This window comes from Triturus cristatus, chromosome 8, assembly GCF_964204655.1.
Source record: "Triturus cristatus chromosome 8, aTriCri1.1, whole genome shotgun sequence".
Lineage (NCBI taxonomy): Eukaryota > Metazoa > Chordata > Amphibia > Caudata > Salamandridae > Triturus > Triturus cristatus.
This window is the reverse complement of record NC_140591.1, coordinates 225000727-225020400: the sequence shown is the minus strand read 5'-3', so window position 1 is coordinate 225020400 and position 19674 is coordinate 225000727. Positions and strand designations below refer to the sequence as shown.

General features: G+C 44.5%; 1 protein-coding gene across 2 annotated transcripts in view; it reads right to left on the bottom strand.

The window, feature by feature from the left end:
- The window catches only part of PIWIL4 (piwi like RNA-mediated gene silencing 4), a 370970-nt gene that overhangs the window by 216759 nt on the left and 134537 nt on the right, over positions 1–19674 (bottom strand). For both annotated transcript variants that reach the window (XM_085621407.1, XM_085621408.1), the window contains exons 8-9: positions 14751–14948; positions 358–469 (exon numbers count right to left, since the gene is read on the bottom strand). In XM_085621407.1, coding sequence (XP_085477533.1) covers positions 358–469; positions 14751–14948 — 310 coding nt within the window. The remainder of the gene's footprint in view (positions 1–357; positions 470–14750; positions 14949–19674) is intronic.

The following is a 19674-nucleotide window of genomic DNA, read 5'->3' as shown; positions in this document are numbered from 1 at the left end:
AAGAGGTAAACAACCTCAACCCCCATAGTTGAGGCACAGGAACCCCTGCTTGCCCCTTACCCCACACAGGGTGGATTAGATGCAGTTTTATAGTGAGCACCCCAGCAAGGCCCTTTACCTCAGGATAATCTTTCATGCACCTTTAAAAAAATACACGAAACATTCAATAAGGAGAGCAATTATAATAGACAAAAAAAATCAACATTTTTACTGGAAGACTGTGTACACAAGGGACTTGGACCATAATTTTACCAAGCAAAAAAGACATATTATGGGTTACTGAGTTTATGTGTTTATTAGCAAACAAGTATAAAAGAAAAGAAGTATCCTGAACTCCTTTCCCTGATAACAACTTACGTTTTTATAGTAATCTACATATGATATTTCGGTGCCATCGCTTTTCTTAAATGTTTTCGTTGGGTTTATAGACCAATCTATGTCATCAATTCTGTAAGTTTTGTTGTTGTATCTAAAAATAAAAATAAAATATTTTCCATTTGTCCTAACTGTAGTAGATTTTTTCATTATTTAAAAAAGACACACTACAAATAAATGACATGCATGATACCGGAAGAAAACGCAAGATATCGTGAAACTGAGCCAGGGCATGTTACATTAGCAGCATGCTTCAAAAGGACGTAGCCAAATAGGAAAAATAGTTATTTGTTTAGCTTGGATTTCAGAACCATTCAACTCTGGGGGAAAAAAATTCAACTTACCCCTTAACGACTTTTGTTCCGACAGTCTTCAGTGCCCTGACTAAGAGCACAGTTTTTTTTAGTCTTGGGGCAAGTACAACACTACCTGTTCCAAATTCAGTCCCAACAGTTTTTCTTTGTGTCTCTCTCACCGTTCAGGCCATTACCTACATAAAGGCTGTGAGTTGTCTGAAGGGAGAGAGACATAAGACTTTTAGTATAAAGAGCCTGCCTGGCATGGACATTACTTAGCGGTTGCCAGGGTCACAGCTGCGACCCCAGGCTCGCTCTTTTCTACCCCTGGAACTGTCTTGCGACCCCTGGCCTCATCAATCACGCTGACGGTATCAGGAGCTGATGCAAAATAGGCCTATGATGAGCCCTGTCTACTTTCTGCTGATGCATATTCTCTATCTGGGAAATATTGATTCATTACAATGTGCATCACACTTCAGAATTCATTTATTTTGGGAAATAAAAACATTCTTAAGAGTATGTGATGTGCACTCTAATTAATAAAATGTTATCCTGCTGTCGAACTAACAAACACCCTTGTTTCAGGGAGCTGCCATCTTTCACTTGTGCATGCAGTGCAAGGCCTCTCTCTGTCCTGATACAATGAAGCTCCCACCTTTCCAGACGTTTCACCAGACCCCAATGCCTTCTGCTCAATGTAAATATTTCATTTACATGGCCATGCAGGAACATTATTACTTGTTTCTAGCCCCGGTTTCTACTGATGTCTACTGCAAAAAATCAACAAGCATTGATAAGGCCAATAGGTCTAACTTTGACTGCTGATCTTTGGCCTTTACCATTTCTTGTGTTCCTTAGAAATTGTTTTTAGGTCTTGCCTACGCAGCGCGCATGCACTGCATAGGAAAAAAGACCTTTTGAAATCGACTGCGTTTGTGCCCCAAAAATGTGCACGTGTTGCTTTGATTTGAATGGCAACACATGCATGTTTGGCGATTCCCTTGCAGGAGCGAGCTTTAAAACCATATGTTTGTAATTAACATATGGTTCCTGCTCGCTACCGCAAGGGAAACAGGCGCAGGCCCCCTCCTCTCTCCCCTACCCCTGCTGCCAGCGCGAGGCGCACAAGCTTGTTTTTTCTTCTATTCAGTGACCAGTCACCGACGCTGCATGTGGAATTTTAAATTGTGCCCTTCTAGATGACCAGATCCGCACAGGCGGCTTCCTCTCGCGTGCTTCAATCCCTCGCGTGCTTCAATCCCCAGAACTGAGTGTGTCTAGAAACAGGCTTAACGCTATCCAACGCTTTATTTAATGCGTGAAGATTCACATTTAATCTACCCTCTTCATGCCATGCAGCCACCAGGATGCAACACATTACGATACAACCTTTCCTACACTTCTAAAAGCATTCGCAAACAAATGCTAAAATCAAGTAGTAGTTCGAATTCATTCATGCATTCATTATTTATTTCCTTCTTTTACTCTTCCTTTTTCCTTTTTCATCCTTATTTCCTCCTTTTCTTTCTTCGTTCGTGCCTGCTTTCCATCCTGCTTTCTCTTAACTTTCCTTATTTGCACTTTTCATTTCTTCCTGTAAGCATTTATCTCTAACTTATTTTGTCTTTGTCATTAAAAACATATCTTTCTCTCTGCTACAGTTTTAAGTTTCTTTAGCACCTGGCCCCCCTCTTTGCTCCCCCACCACATACTACTCTTGCAATCTAGTCTTCCAGTATTTTTCCTTCTCTCTTGCAATGACCAGTGAGCCAAGGATGAAAGTTAAGTAGGCCCATAAACAGCTTAATCTATTGCAGGCATCGCTGCTTTTACTAGTGTAGGGAGCGCTTCACTATCCCCACGTGTCTGAGCACAAGATCTAAGAAATCAGTGGGGGGCGGAGATAATTAATATTTGCAATGATGCCTCATGCAGTGACGTCACAGGAAGTGAAGCCTCACTCCTGTAATAGCCCTCATGTAAACGGGATTGCCCTACTTCACATACAGAGCTGAGAGTGTACATATACCAATGTAAATAAATGTCTTTAATCTTTGTGTTCATGTCTGATCGCAACACAAACGTAAATTAAATTGTCTAAACGTAAAGCCGTGGTTGTGTTAGACAATAAGTGAGTCCACATTTAACGCATGATTCGTGCATTTCTAAACATTTCATCCTTTCCTTGGGATGAAATGATGGACTCCTGGATGATAAAATACAAATATCACCGATGAGTCCAGACATTGACAAGGCGCGCGCACCTTTACTGGTCACGTGACTGGAGCCAATGAAGTTTGTAACGTGGTGAAGTATGAGGTTAAAGACGGTTATTTGGGACACACCTACAATGTGACGGTGGGTGACGCTTGTGACCGGAGGTGGCACCCTGAGAGCGTGTGCACTTTACACAAACACCTTAACACAGGGGCATAAGGATGTCTTTGAAGTCACTTTTAACTTTTTTAAATCACTTATACTATTCCCATATATAAATGTATAATCCACCTTAGAAATGGCTGAAACGGACAACATTTTTAGACAGATGTGTGGGACTTTGTAATTACATTTGCTCACATTTTACACACTTAAATGTGCTGGGTGTATTTTTTGAACGGCTTGCCCCTTGCAGGTTCTGCCCTTCATTGGCGCCTCTTTACGCCTTGGAAGTGGGGCTTTAAGTGGGCCGGGTCCCTCTGGGCCTCAGAGCTGGTGGCATTGAGACGGGTGACAATTGTCACCTGGAGAGATGAAGCTGCCGAGGGCGGCACCCAAGCTGCATATTTGGGGGGGGGTTCTCCTCTTTGACTGTTAAGGGGTGCCTGCGTTGGATGGATGAGCTGCAGCACCGGAGGGGTCGTGCACAGCCCACCTTCAGGACCCATTCACCTTAGACATGCCAGGAGGGACAGTGGACAGCCACAGTTAAACAGCCCTGAATGTGTGATAAGATAAGGGCACAAGAGACTAGGATGTGTCCAAGATCAAACATTGTGGTTAAGTACAAGAACCAAGACTGCAACGCAGTTCAACCTGCTGGAAAGCACACACCATTACCACCATGTTACATTTGGTAAATTCATTTTAGTGAAAGGGCCCCCACCCCCAGGTAACATCCAGGTCATTCTTTTGTGTAACCAGACACTTGTGTTGAAGTTTTTAGATGAATTCTCAGAACTCCCAAGCTTAGCATAAAACGAGAGCCGCGGAATACATCCAAAGAGTGATTGCCAAAGTGCACACAGTTTGGTGAAATTGGAAGCCACAATTGAAAACCATGTGCTCTCGTCCACAGTTTCCGAGGAGGCGCTGGGCCACTAGTTGGGTGGTAGTGATCCTGCTTAAACATTTCTTTATTGGCATTTAGTGAGTCTATAAACATTTCTAATGACACTCAGATGGCATGAAGACGAGAGAACAGGTTACCATGATGTTCACCAGGGTCCCCGACAGGCCACGCCCACAGTGAGGGCGGAGTGTCATCCCTGGATCTGTACAGTCCATCTCTGAATAGAAGAAGTGACAGGTGATGTAAGGATAGTCACTGCAGGCCTCATCGACCAGAGGGCGGGAAAAGATAGGCATCCTGTGGTCACTTTTCCATCGAATCATGGGTGTGACCGCGGTGTCCCAGTCCCACAGCCCCGGGTGACTCGAGTGTGCTACAAAGTGCAAGGCGCCGGATTAATTAATAACCATTTATCAGCTTTTTTTTAAAAAAAAAAAAAAGAAAGAAAAACTGTCCAAGCCTCTTTAAATTGATTAATTCGATCATTCAGTTGGTGAATCGACCTCTCATGTGCTACTGTATTACACGCGACTTGCAGCCATGTCGTACAGGGTGGTGTTTTTGTTCATCTACCATAGTGTTAGGGTGGAAATCTTAGCTACTGTTAATGTTGTGGTTGACTGTCTTTGAGATGAGTGTGTAATCTCTGGTGGCATCGACAGGTGGCGCCGTAAAGCTGTTTGGCCCAATAATGGACCCTTATTGCTAGTGTTTCTTTTAAAATGTTCCAAATATTGCACATGTAGTGCCTCAGGGCGTGGTATTCCATACAATAGGCGCTATATCACTCTCAGAAGGCAGACATGTCCAGCAGACGTCTGTCTTACTCCGTCCTTCTGCCATCAAGCGTTTAAGGACCCATGCCCCTATGAAGAGTTTTATCACAGCTGGCCTTCAGCCTGGCTTCCCCTAGCGTTTGTTGTGTAATCCTCGGAACTCAGACCAGTCATAGTCCGAGTTTTCTACTTGTAGTCTATGGTCCACCAGGTCTGCAGGTCCCAGCTACAGGCATCGAGAATATATGGGCACAGCGGACCTACACAGCCCGATGCCCCTCCTTTGTGCGTGCCCAATGTTTTCAGATGTTTAGGGGGCTGGGTCCGGCAGTGCACTGTTTTATTCAGTGTTTTACTTGATGTCATTTTCTAAATTGGGAAGGTGTTAATCTAAATTCTTGCTGCATTTCTGCAAACGTGTTATTTTTAGGTGGCCCATTGATTATTAATTCTTCTACAAAGAAACACCCTTATTCTCAAAATCAGGGGCTGAGAGTTCAATTGCTCCAATGCGTACCCTATGGTTACACCATAGTGGGCCTGATTGCGATGTCTGTCGGAAAACATTCCGATTGACTCGGTGTCGGAATGGTTTCAGACCGACTCGGGTTCCGGGAGTCCGACCGACTAATTACGATGGTTCTGAACACAATTCAATCGGACTCCCATTGACTTCAATAAGAGCCTGTGTTCCGACTGACAACACCGGCTACCATTGAAACAAGCATTGGTATAGCCAATAGGTTTCGCCTTTGAAACCTTATACGCATTTAGTTATGCAGTACAATATCCTTGACGCAACAACATCAACTTTTGCATGGCTCAACACTTATAAGGTCACAAAGGCAAGACATATTGGCTATGCCAATGCTTGTTTGTAAAATGTTATCACAAAAACAATTAAGAAATGGCTGATGAGCATGCACACATGAACGGACAGGAGCAGATTTTAAAATGTTTTTGTAATACTGTTTTACAAAGACCATTGAAATGACCACCTATCAGTGCACAGGTGGCCATTTTTTAACTGCATTTGTGATAACGTTTTACAGAAACAATGTCAAATTAGAGAAAAACAAAAATGTACATTTAGCAGAAAGCATTGTGCTCTAGAGAGAGAGAGAGACCAGGCAGGGGGCTCACTGTATTACTAACATGTGACACAATGCAGCAGGACCTAGTATCGGCATTTTTCAATGCCAGGTTTACCCCATGTCCTGGAAAGACATCGGGATCCTGTGATGTCACTTCCTGTGATGTCATTCTGGTCAAAGAGTGTGTGACCTCACTTCCGCTAGCCCTGGCTTTTTGCTGTGGCATAACAAAACTTGAACCACTCCCCCAGCAAAGTGCATGGATCCCCCCCCCCACAGGACCCATTCAGGAGCTCTCAAGCTGGGAGCCCGCTGCCCGTGCACATTAGCAGACGGAGCCCCCTGGAGCTTGTGGGTCCCACACACCGCTCGGGCTGTGGGGGCTAATGTTACGCCACTGACTTTTTGGTGAATCAACATCCATGCTTCCTGCTGCATAATGTGGGGTGAGTTGTTCTTATGGTGAAGAGCTCACTGGGCCTTGATACGGGACACTCCAAAGATTCAGGACTTCCATGCTCTAAGATGCATAGTAAACCCAGAGGTCGACCCACACATTCCGCCAGTTCCGCCTTGGTTATAGGGGTAGGCCACATCTCATTGGAAACCCTGGTTACAACGCCGATCACAGCTCTCTGTTAAGTTGCACAAGGCCACTCACAGCAGGAGCCTTTTATTACAGAGTAAGGCTGGTCTCCGAAGGCCCTCGGTGACCAGGAGTGAATTACCTGGGAGGGGATACGGTGTATCACTATTTCCGACCGATTCCTGCCTGTTACATGTTCGAGCCGAGCTCTGAGTGCTACTCTGCTGCTACTTTGTTTCAATCGTCTCTAAAGCTGCGACAGTCAAGAGTCATTTTAGTAAAGACAAAAACGAGTGATATTTTGTCTCCAGTTCTCAGCTTTTCAAAACTACTGACTCAAGGCAGCACTTGCTCCCTATAGCAAATGTATCAGTGCTGCAGGCATTCAACGGTAGATCAAATGAACAATTCTTCGTTTCCAGTCCGCAGCATTTCTAAAGCTTCAGGCCCACTGTAGAAGGGCCTCAGCCAATCAGAACCAGACTCTGGAGAGAAGCAGGACTGGAACAAGGCCTGTGGTGCTGGCATGAAAAAAACAGAACTCACACATAATGAAAAGACTGGAGACCTTATTGCGTTCTGTGGGGTTGCATTGTGATTGCCTTATCTTTCCCACCTTTACACTCATTTTTATCTTTATAAGATATAGCTCTGACTGGACAGTGGGTCTCAGTGGACTCCTGTCCCTCCTGAGTTGGCAGTACTACACCTCCCAGGCTGCCTTGCATCTTTGTCTGCCTGCCCGCTGAGGGAGGAGAAGGAAGAACTATACAGCTTGTTCTGTGCTGCCATAGCGCAGAACTCTGCAAACTAATGATCCGCTTGGGCAGAGAGAACTACACCTGCATGTGTTGTCTAACACCTTCTGGAGGAGGAGCAGCGCTATAAAGAGCATTTTGGGCAACAGGGGCTGTGTCCAGCCTGTCTGCACTGCTCAGAGTTCGGAAGAGACTGGGACACCGCTGGTGGCTTTATATTTTTGAGACCTCCCCTCATCATGGGTAGGAGAAAAGCACCTAATGAGATTCTGAGCACAATTTCTTATAGCTTTGCGGAGTCTTGTGAGTTTTTGGTGTTTTGAAGATGAACGTCTCTTCAAATGTAAGGTGCGGCAAGCAGCTCTGAAATTCACAAGTCAAATGGAGAGAACACACGATGAGAGGCCTGAAGAGAAGAATGAAATGGACAGAACAGATGATGAGAGGCCTGTAGAGAAATATTGTTAGGTATGCTCTAAAGTTCATTTGGAAGGAGGCGCCCCTAGAGTGCAGGAGAAGGCCAATTCCAAAATATTGCGCAAGTAATGTGAGAAGACTTGTTTGTATGTTTTATGTTTTCCCTTTCTTATACAGAGTATTTCTAATCGAATCAGATCTTGAATTTGAATAGAATGGAGTGTGAGCCACCACTGAAGCTGACGTTGCCGGCGAGTAAGGAAAGGTTTTTGATAGTGGGTGCCTCAACTTTGATACACCGTGATTTGAAGAGGATATGAAATAAAAGTGATTGTCAAAGGTGGGTATCTAATCTCATCATGTAATGACATTTGTTACTTCAATTGTCTGTGGGGTTGCCCTAAGAACATTTCTTTTCAGGATCAATTACACACATCTGCCCACCTCACTAAATATTGGGGCTCAGACAGTTACTCAGTACTATCAGCAGGAGACAGATAAGAGAATCTTGAAGTAGGAGGCAGGCACCAGCACACTGTAAAGATTTTGGACTATTATTTAATTAACATTGAAGTAGTCCCACTGGATCACATTCACAAGAATCGTTCTAAAATCTCTAGAAGACGTAATAGATAAGGCAAAGAATGTTTAATGCAAAAACTTTCTGAATCTATACAAAATATAAAAGGGACCACTAACAAGACAGAACATGATTTCGCCAGATGGACTGAGGATGCAGTAAACTTTCATGCCCAAGTAATCACAAGTAGAATAATCAAATGTTTAAAATCATGCAGATCTCTCAGCCATCGACAAGATCACTCAAGAAATGAGACCTACTCAAGAAAAGTTTAACAAACTAAATACATTTATATAGAAAAAAAGATCATCAGAGAGATGACTGCTAAACACCCTGTCATAAAAGTGTTCCCTATCAAGGAAGATTACTATCAATGTCTTTTAACTGCTTTTTAACTTTTAGACAAGGAGGTACTGGAGAGATTGATGAATAGAATCAAATCAGGCTCTCCAAAATGACTCCTATCGCCTCCGAGGTAATGAAACAGCAAAGATACTGAAAGGGCATGCATCCCAAGAATTCTGTTTCCATCTGCAAAGTACCAACTATTTCGACCCACTAAAAGCTTTCTTTCGACCTAGCATTAACAATGAGAGAGGAAGTTTGTCAGTTATCTGTGACCTGAGAGCAAACCTAGATATGGGCTTGACACCTGCACTCGTACTGCTATCTAAACCGAGCATTCGACACAGTTTTTTTGTTTAAATTTGTTCATTAAGATTTTCACATTTCCTGGTACTAGTTGTTATTTCATCATTGACATGTCATACCATACATTTACGAGCATTTGGTTAGCAGTATTTTTCTCAATGCATTCAGTGGTCTTATCATACATCAATACAACTTGGATAAGGTAGTTTACATCAGCCCGGGAGTCATCTTCCAGTTTGACTCAGCATATTTTGCTATGTCATGCGATGTCTTGTTGGGCATGTATCCCGGGGGTGTGGGTTGGTGTTTCGCCCTTACCTCTACCCATGTAAGTCATCCCTGACAGAATCCGGAAATGTATTCCTGGCGGATGGTTTTAGTTTCGAAAATGCCAAGGGAGGAAAACAAACCTGTGAACTGTGGGTGGATACTGGGTGTAAGGGAGGAATGGGAAAGATCGGAGTGTGCATTGTAGTGTGCAGTGATGTGACTGACTGTGATTTCGTGCTACGGTATCATCACGTGTGCAGGAGGGGGATGGAGAGCAGACTATAGGGCCGCATAGGGGTGCATCTGATCCATCTTGAACATTAGTTTGGTGATGAGTGTCCCATGGTATACCGGGGAGGCTGATATCCGTGCTATGGGAGATAGAGATAGGTGCTGGGATTGGAGTTGTGAGGCCTCAGGTGTTGCTGCCGTTGTCGTTTCCTGTGAAATTGAAATAGCAGGTGTGCCCATTCCATGGAGATGGGATGTTTGCGTGTCCCTTTCACTTCATCATCCCTAAGTGCCTCCTCCTCTGCTGCGCCCCATTTTTCATAGCACCTATCCATGCCTCTACTGGGGGTCCCACTGGGGCTCGACAATGCATGGCTATTCATTCCCCTCTTCGCTAGAAGAAGAGCCAGGGACGCGAAACGCCACTGTAATTTGCCTCCCATGTGGATATGTTCGGGAGATTTACCGTCACTTGGAGTGACTGTTGTATTTTGTCCCAATACTGTCGGATTATAGGACAATCCCCGAACATATGTTTGAAGTCCGCTTCCTGGGTTTGGCAACGGGGGCAAGCAAAATGTGTGTCAGGGTAAAAATGGTGTAACCGGTGAGGAGTTAGATATGCTCGGTGTAGGATATTGAATTTTATGTTTTTGAAACGCGCGTTCCTAGAGACCTTTTTGGGGTATTCCAGCACTTTTTCCCATTCTTTATCATGGAACACCCATCCCACCTCTTCCTCCCATGTGTGTCGCAACGTGTCTAGGGGGGTACTGGCCAGCTCCCTGAGCGCATTGTAGTGCCTAGTAACCAGGTGCCTGCCCGCGCCCATACGAAGGATCGTGTGTAAGACTGGATGTGTCGGGGGCTCCCCCTCATGGAGATCCCAGTAGTGTCGCCCGCTATCTAAGAGTTGTCTATGTGTAAGGAATTGTCCCGGTGGGAGGTCATACTGCTCCGTCATTTGGGCGTATGTCTTTAGCTGTCCCTCTTCAAATAGGGATTCCACCTCGGTCACATCGTGATCCGTCCATATTTGGAGGGCCTCCGTGGTATAATATTTGTCTTTCCGGGGGAACCCCACTAGTGGGAGTAATGGGGAATACAGGGACGTTCCCTTCGACATGCGGTGTATTCGCAGCATACACTTACGGGCTACGGACACTTGTAGGGGATATGTGCGCGAGGGTTTGGTCTCAGGCATCAACAACCTCCGGACAGCTGGAAGGGGTAAGAGGCCTTCGTCGGTAATTGTTTCTCCAATGTGCCGTTCCGCTATACAGTGAGAGAGCCATTGGAGCTGTGCCGCGAGGAAGTACGCCTCGAAGGACGGAGCTCCCAGGCCCCCCGAGTTGTGGGTAGTTGTAGCGTGGTTAAGGCTATTCTATGCCGTCCATCTCCCCAAATCAACGCCGTAAGTAGTGTATCTAATTCCCGAAAGGAGCGCGGTGGTATGACCGGGAGGTTTGTGAAATGATACAGCAGTCTTGGGACCATAATCATTTTAGCGATGGCTACACGCCCAATGGGAGCCAGGGGCAATGTCTTCCAGAAATTGACCGCTGTTCGCAGCCCCGCTAAGGTCTTTCGGTGAGTTCCTTCATATAGATCTTCGGGAGAGTGATACAGACGCATTCCCAGATATCGGGGGGCCATGGCACTCCAGGTGATTGTCTGGGTTCCTACTGTTATGTATAGAGGCGCCAAGTGGGGGCTAAGCGGGAAGATCGTAGATTTGTCCCAGTTGACTTTGAGACCAGAGGTCGCTTCAAAGTCTCGCAGTGCTGACCATATGAGGGTGAGGTCACTGGTAACATCTCGGACGTAGATCAAGATATCATCTGCGTATAGCGATACACCGGGTACCGAGTCAGCTATTGGGATTCCCCATTCTTCCCCCTCTCTTCTTAATCGTATTTCTACGGGTTCTACTGCTAAAGCAAACAGAAGGGGGACAGAGGGCATTCATAGCTTTCGACAATGTTGACCATAACATACGATTATGAAGTGTCAAAGTTGCGGATATTTTTGGTACTCCTAACATATGACATGAATCCTACATAAAGAATAGAACACAAGCCGTATGGCTGCCTCCATATACAGCTGAAAGGAAAGAGCCAGAATGCAAAGTCCATCAACCATCAGAATTATCCCCACATCTTTGGGCAACTTTCAGGACATTCAGTTTTATCTGCGGATGGATGAGGGAGAGCCATCTGAAGTTGAACCCTCATACAACTGAAATAGTGCTGCTTTGGATCCAAAAGTACTGGCCACAAGAGATGGGACCTTTTCATAAACCCAAGAAGTCAGCTAAAAGCTTAGGAGTAACTGTAGATGACATATTATTCTTAACACCACATATTAATACAGTTGTTTCAAAGTGGATTTTTATTCTTTGAATGGTTAGGAAATTGCATGCTTATTTTTTAGTGGAAGCATTGAAGAGGATCATGTCTGCTGTAGTAGGATCTCAATTGGACTATGCTAACTACATTGATCTTGGCCTCTCAAGCTAAATTAGAATTGATACAAAATACTGCTGCCTCGATGGTATTTGAACTTCATAGAAAAGTTTCATACTACCCCCTCTTGAAGAATCTTGATAGGCTGCCAATTAAACCGCAGTGACATTTTAAAACGTGGTGTCTTGTTTTAGAGCCATTCCTTTTTAGCTCCCCAATTTGTATAAAAAAGAGTCTCCAAATATATTTCCTCAATGACTCTTCACTCTTCTACTGCAAATCTGCTGGAAATACCATGGTTTAAAAAAGTTAGATATGGCAGATGCAGACTCTCTTGCTTAGCACTGTTGAAATGGAATTTTCTCCTGCCTGACCTTCGCTCTGAACCTGAACTGGCATTGTTTAGAGCAGCACTGAAAACATAGATGTTCAAACAGGCCATTATTTCAAGGACACAGATAGAGCCCTGGCCCTGATTGGATCGGGTAGACTACATGATTTGGCTTTTGCCTTTAAGCTTCTCTTCAATCAGAAGTAACATCATTCAGCACCATGAAAACTTTTGGGTGCAGAAGCCCTTTAAAAATAACAATAACATTAACTTTGATGAGTACACATAGAGTAGGACATGCTACAGGTGTTACATGGGCCACCAATTATTGTAGAGTTCCTGTTGTCATTCTCGTTACTTGTTGACAGCATATATCAGCACCAAAATCTATGGAAGATGTATAACCTCGACAGTGTTTGTTTCCCGTATCAACATGGAGGACAAATATATTAACGGAGGACTTATTCCGAATCCAAGATGGCAGCCATAATATAGCGAGATCTGGTAGTTTCCTGAGATTTCATGAGACTTCCTCAGTAAGGGTCATGTTTGGCTTTAATTACATAGAGAAATGCCTAACATATTGTCAGTGCTTCCCGATGACTGTGTAAGAAATCTCTGTCTCTGTTGGATTTTCACAGAAGTAGAAAACAGCATCCAGGTCTCTCTTGTCTTCAGTTACTTGTTGGATGTTTTGAGAACTTATTTCAAGTTAATGGATTGGGCTGTAACAAACTACAGGAAGATCTGATTTTATAAAAGCCATTAAGTACATGTTAGGATTGTGTTGTAACACATCCTATGGAAGTCTGAACCATTATTTTCATTATCGCTGAGTTGCTGTGATAAAGCTGGTATCTTTCTACAGCGAGACTATTTTTGGCTTCCAGTACTGTGTTAAAGCATTAATTTGGCTGTATATGGTCCTGTATGTATGCCTTTGAGTAAATTATAGTGATTGTTTGTTCGGACACTTGTGCCACACATGTATATAACTACACACAGAATGCAAACTGGAGCTGGCTGAGAATATAAATAGGTATATGTTATTGACAACAGAGAATGATCTTACCAATCACCTACTAAAATATCTTCTTACTATTATCGGGACTCTTTATTCACCACTCAAAGGCAACACAACTTAGATGACAATCCCTATCAAACAAGGGGTCCAGTCAGCAGTTTTTCTCTTCACATTCTGCTTCCCCCAGATCTCCCCGTTTGTTGTTACACGGAGCTCCATGAGACTTAGGTGGGCGAGATGGACTATCATCCATCTCTGGAACATTATTGCAGAGGCAATTAAGATTTGACAGATTGGAAAGCCCATGTACTTTCTCTGTCATGGGGTCATGGATCCAGGAAGTTCAGTCAAGTCCAGGAATCGCACAGCCTACGATAAATCCTGTGACTACATCTCCTTCTTTTGAAGCACCAACTCAATTGCCTTTAGCTGAACATGAAAGATCTTCTGGTGAACCTTGAAAGATATGACATTTTATCACTCAGTGCACTTTGCATTTTTGTGGCGTCCTGCGTGATTGCTACCTCCAGAAGAAAAATTAGCGTCATGTCATCATAATTTTCTGGAGACAACGCATCATGGTCACTGCCTTTAGAGGTATAAAACAGTCCCTTACTCTGTGATGTTTAGCAATTCAAATTAGAACTCTGTTGTATATTTGGTAGCTCTCTTTCCCAAACCATGGACCTTGAATTATTAGACTTTATTACAGGGTAGAAAAGATCTGTTTACATACTTTGCACAATTCCAACAGTTACTACTTGAAGGTAATGGGCCATCTAAAAAAAAATAGAGCAGCCATTTTTATAACTGAATGATGATGTAAAGGTTATGCTGGCCCAAATTCCAAACAGATATACAACATGTGATGTACAACCCTACCCTGCACTGTAAATACCGGACATTATGGCACCCTCCACCCTCGGTTGAAGCACTCCCCTCCTCCACTCAAATAGTATAAAATAAATACCTAGCATTCTGCCGTCCTCCTCCACAACGCTCTGAACCAGGCATCTTCATCCAGAGTCTTTGCTCTCTGCTCTCAACAAGAGAGTTGTGGCCCGATACTGTGCTGACAGCAGCTCTAAGTAGTTGTTAGTACAGAGAGAAATTCACTATCATATGTATGCTGTACACAGGGACAGCAGAGCTTCTGGCCACCAAGCACCACCCATTTCCCGACCTCATCCATCAAATCTATGGAAACCCAAGAGTTGAGGAGAAAGATGGAGAAGATGATGGACCATTGTCCACTATTCCATTGCTTCACTTTGGCCGCTGGAGACAACATTAGCAGGTTAATACCAGAACCATGACGTCTTGCCCAAGCAACATCACAGCAGTGAAAAAGCAGTTTTTTCAATGCTGTGAGGTTAGAAATAATAGCAACAACTAAGCAGAATCAGATATTGATGCTAATGGCATTCCATAGATGCAAAAGGCATTATTATTTCTCACTTGATACACACTAAGGGACCAGGACTTCAATACACAAGCTTTTGATAGGTGTTCCTGTATGTTATGAAAATATTAAATTGTAGTTTCAGTAACTCAATTAACGTTAGGGAGGTACTAGCATATACACTGCAAAAGTAATTGTTTACCTTGTCAGAACAACCAGCCCCAGGAGCTCCTTTTCGCAGGTCTCCATGAACCGTTCTGCATTCATTTTGCTGTACAGACCCTCCATGAATTGAAGAACAGTCTCATTGCGAAGAACTTTGTGGCTCACGTCTGCACTCAGCATCAACTTGGTTTCAAATTGCATGATGGAAACAGCAAAGCCAGGCCATAGGGTTAATCTAAAATAAAATGAAAATGTTAACACATTAAAGTAATGAACTAGTTGCCTGAGATCTATGGCAGTATTTCAGTGACTTGTTTAACAATGCTTAAATATGTTTCCTATTAATCCATCATCACTGCATGGAAAATAAAGCGCAACATGATTGCCCTTTGCATGTGACTGTGGAAGAAGTCTGTGTGGAGCACTGTGTACATACAATGTGCAGTGATGTTGACAAAAACATTAATATTTTGTGATATTGAACTTTTACTCTTAATGGTATGCCAAAGTAGGTCAAATACTGAAAATTGGATTTTGGAAAAGATTTTTTATTGTATTTTTGCACTGAACAAAAAAATCTCCCAAAAAATCTCATGATCTACTGTAATACGATGGGTGTCATACCAATGACACCCATCTTATTACTGTAGATCATGAGATTTCAATGTGAGCAGAAGCAATGACAACCCCTTGAGCCCCCTCCACTCCCTCCATAAACCCCCACACTTTATCAAGTTTCCTGGGACAACCCCATGCCTTGTACATCGGATGCTCAACCTGCATACACCACTCCAGTTCCACCCTCTGCTGCAATACAGAAGGTGGCTCCCCCTCTCCCACATCCGAGCAATATCTATCCTGGCCACCATAATAGCAATGTTACAGAACATTATTTTTGGGCAAAGTCTGCTCCTCCCCCATATACTGGCACAACAGATTTCTGAGTGGATTTCACATGTTCCTCGCAGGCCCCCACAAAAGCACTGGTCCACCTGTGACCAGAATGTCTATATCCTGGGGCAATAAAACAAAGAAAAAGGTACACCTTAGTAATACTTGTAGGTCTGGGATAAAAGGGGGAAGGGCAATGAGGCACTAGAAACACTCCCACATGACCTGTATTTCTTCTATATATGCCTGCTAGGGCTTCATGGGCTGACCAATACTGGACTCATTAGATCATAACCATATACATACTGTTATTTTGTCTTTTATTAGAAAACATATTTACATTCCTTTGTATAATTTTTTTTTTCATTCAATGATACTAAATTGCATGATAAAAGACACATTATCAGACCACATATGCACCGTTAATGCTATCATCAAATATTTCCACATAGTAATACATTGAGTGGAAAGCATATGCATATAAAACTGTTTAAGGAAACCATATATCCTGGGGCAATCTCAGAGGGTATGCAATAATGTTACGCTCTGGCCACAACCCTACAAACAGCGGAAGAGGCTGGTTCTACTATAGTATGCACGGTGTAGTATTTTAGTTGCACCAACCTAAAGCTTCACTTAGTGGTGATCTCTCACTGGTAACAAAGCGCCTCCCCAATCTTCATCAGTCACTACAACGAGGTCCCCTCCCATCTACCCCGTAGTGCCTCAAGGGATGGGTGGCAGACAGTTAGTTACCAGCATCCGATAAATTTGGGAAATAGTGTGTTTGTGCAATGGTGCACCCCCAGAGAGAGCGTTGGACCTGACTGTATCTAAAGAGCTGAGTGGTGGCCAGATTGAACTGCCCTTGCAGCACCTCGAATGAGAGGAGGCCCTGCAGCCCCCAAGCATCCTCCAACTTTGTTACCCTAATCATGTCCCATTCTTACACTTCAGTCTTTGGAGATTCCTTAGGATGGCAGATTCCCACAACAGTCTCCAGTGTCAGCTGCACCGCGCCCCCCACCCCCGGCCCATTTTTCCAGTAACTATAGCCAATACGTGGACCATCAGATCTGTTTGGGATTGACGATGGTCCAGCCTGAATAGGTTTTATAGCTTTCTTATGTACCCATGTGCATCTAAAGAATGCCTGGCTGAAAGGGACCCACCTATTTACAACCAGTAACTGTGCGACCCAGTAAGAGAGACGGAGGTCAAGTAATGCCACCCCACCCTCCTACGGGCTCCTGCTCAGTGTATGTGGTGCTATAGCCCCTTTGTATAGTGTATTCGAAGCCCAGCCCATCAGTGACAGCAGAAGAGTCCACCAGTGGCCCACATCACTCCTGCAGTCGTCAAAAACTCGCCCCAGGTTATTCCTCTGAAATTCCCCAGGGTCCAAGACAACCTGTACCACCAGGTATCAGAATCCCTCAGGGGGCCCCATAGGGGGCACGTCCATTCCACTGGAAGACTTAGACCCCAGCTGATCAGTGGGGAAGCCACAAATCTAGACCAGTTCAAATAAACCCCTGAGTACCTGCCAAAGGTGTCTAATATCTCCAAGGCTCTGGGAATGAAGTGCAGTGGGTGGGCTAAATACAGCAGCATGGTATCTTAATAGAGGGAGATGACATCATCCCAAACAGAGCTCCATCATAGTGCCCGCAGCTGGGCATCTGTTCAGACCCAGCAAATCAAAGGTTTCAGGTCTATGGCAAACAATAAAGGGGAGAGTGGGCATCCTTGTCCCATACCCTTCCCCAACGCAGACTTCCTAGAAAAGGATCCATTCACCCAAACTCGAGCCACTGGCCTGGTGTAAAGGAAACATATCCAAGAGATTAACTTTGTCCCATACCCATACTTGCCCAGCACCCCTAGTGAGAAATGCCAGTTGACAAAATCACAGGCTTTTTCGGCACCTAGGGCCAACAATACTGAATGTTGTTCCAGAGTTTGGCAGGCAGCCAAAGAGCCACCGCAAACTGTGACCAATGGATCACAGAGGCATGAATCCTGACTGGTCAGGAGCAGCCAGTGTATCAATCTCTTGTTTCAGGGGATTGGTCAGTACCCTGGTCAGGATTTTTACTACTGTGTTCAGTAGGATAATTAGCCTGACTTTCCTTCCTTGTGGATAAGGACAATAGTGGTATTCCTAAGATCCGGGGGTAGGTACCCCTCACCCCTGGGAGGTACAGCATTTTATGTAGCGCATCACACACTTATCTCCTAATGCAGAGAAAGAACTAGGTGGGGGAGGAGGGTAGTCATAGGGCCTGAGAGTCTTTCCCCGTTTGAAACTGTTGAATGAAGTCCCAGATTTCATCAGGATTTTCCTATTGAGTACCTTCGAGTCATCTCGATCCAGAACAAGGGTGGTCCATCACGAATCCCCAGAGGTCATCTTTCCGCACCCTAAACCCGGGGCTGTAAAGTTTTGCAAGATGGGCTGCAAAGGCTTCAAAGTTCTCCCCCGTGGATTGCACCAACACCCCCTTATCCATACACTACCTGATGTATTAAGCTTCACAATAAGATTGAGATCTCACCCATGATGGTAATGGTCTGTCGAGCCTGTACCAGCCATGCTCCCATCTTCTGGAATATCTGAGATTGCAGTCCAGGTGAGAAATATGATGAGGCTATGACCACATGCCCCCCACTCCATTCTCCCAGAAGTGTTGCATAATACCCACCTGGGTCAGTCCAGATCCATAAGGCCATAATAAGGAGAGACCTCTTAGCCAGTATACCCACACCCCTCAGGACCATGCATCTGGCCCTCCCCCGAATGCATGATTATTGCCCAATGAGTCTCTTAGAGCAGTATTACATCCAGGTTATGTCTGAATAGAAACAGTTAGAACACCCTTCTCTTCAGTTTCCCTCCCTGCCTGTTCACGTTCCAGGAGAGGAGTGCAAGTCTCTGTGTCTGATTGTCAGGCTCTGTCCCCATTTGCAACCCTTAAGATCAATGTGTTGTCATTTAGTTGCCCTGGTCCGCGCCCTCACATGTGTCTGCTGAAGTGTCAAACTTCCCTAACTCAACTCCCCCCACCCTACTACCTCAGGTCACAAGCATATTACTACCTGTCTCCCAAATGCGTTCAGTGTCTTTCACCCTCCCAAACCCAGCATCAAACCTGTTTTAGATTATAGTTTTCTGCTAGTCCTAATCACTTGCTCCAAGGGAGGGTTTAGCAGCACAAGGTCTGATGTTTCATTGCAAGTCGCACCACGTGTCTTGCCGCTGGTCACCACGGCCCTTGATTCTCATGTCTGTCACCTACAGCCTCGTCATTTCTCGGGTCCCTCTTTTACCTCCTGATGGTGTTGATGCATGCTCTGCTGCAGAGGGGTAAATCTGAGGGTTGCCCTGCCTTGGTTTCCTTGCGAGAATGTCTGCATTGTCAGCATTCCGTCCATCAATTGTTTGTTGTAACGCTTTTCGCCCTAAGTGGGATGGGTATTCCCAGACGTGGGACCCGTGCTCACTACGCCACTGGAGTCAAGCTATCCTGGCTGATGACGGCTGATAGCCAGAAACCGGTCCTAGGATGCTTGATTCCGGTCCAGTGAAGACATGGCTTGGCAGTTCGGGCTGGACTGTTCCCATGAGGCACAGGGTCAAGACTGATTTGCATATGGCCATGTCTAAACTGGGGTGGTGTAGTGGGCAAAAGAACGATGGATTTAACCCAGATCTCTTGACTGGGGGAGAATGTCTGCACTGTCAGCATTCCGTCCATCAATTGTTTGTTGTAACATTGGTTTCCTTGCGAGGCACCAACTCTCCAGACAGTTTCATGTCTCATTGGGGGAGGAAGAAAACTATGATTTCCCATTGTCTAGGATTCAGTTTCACCAGGAATTGAATGGAGTATTTGTAGATTGTGTTTTCTTGCTTGACCTTGTCAAATGATCGCCGTTTAGCCTGTACACCTTTGTGTAAATTCCTGGAACACCATGACTGTCTTATTCTTAAAGTGCAGTTGGCCCTGCTGCCAAGCCTCTCGGAGTGGAACACCTCAGTCCTTCAAATGCAAGAAGTGGGCTATTAT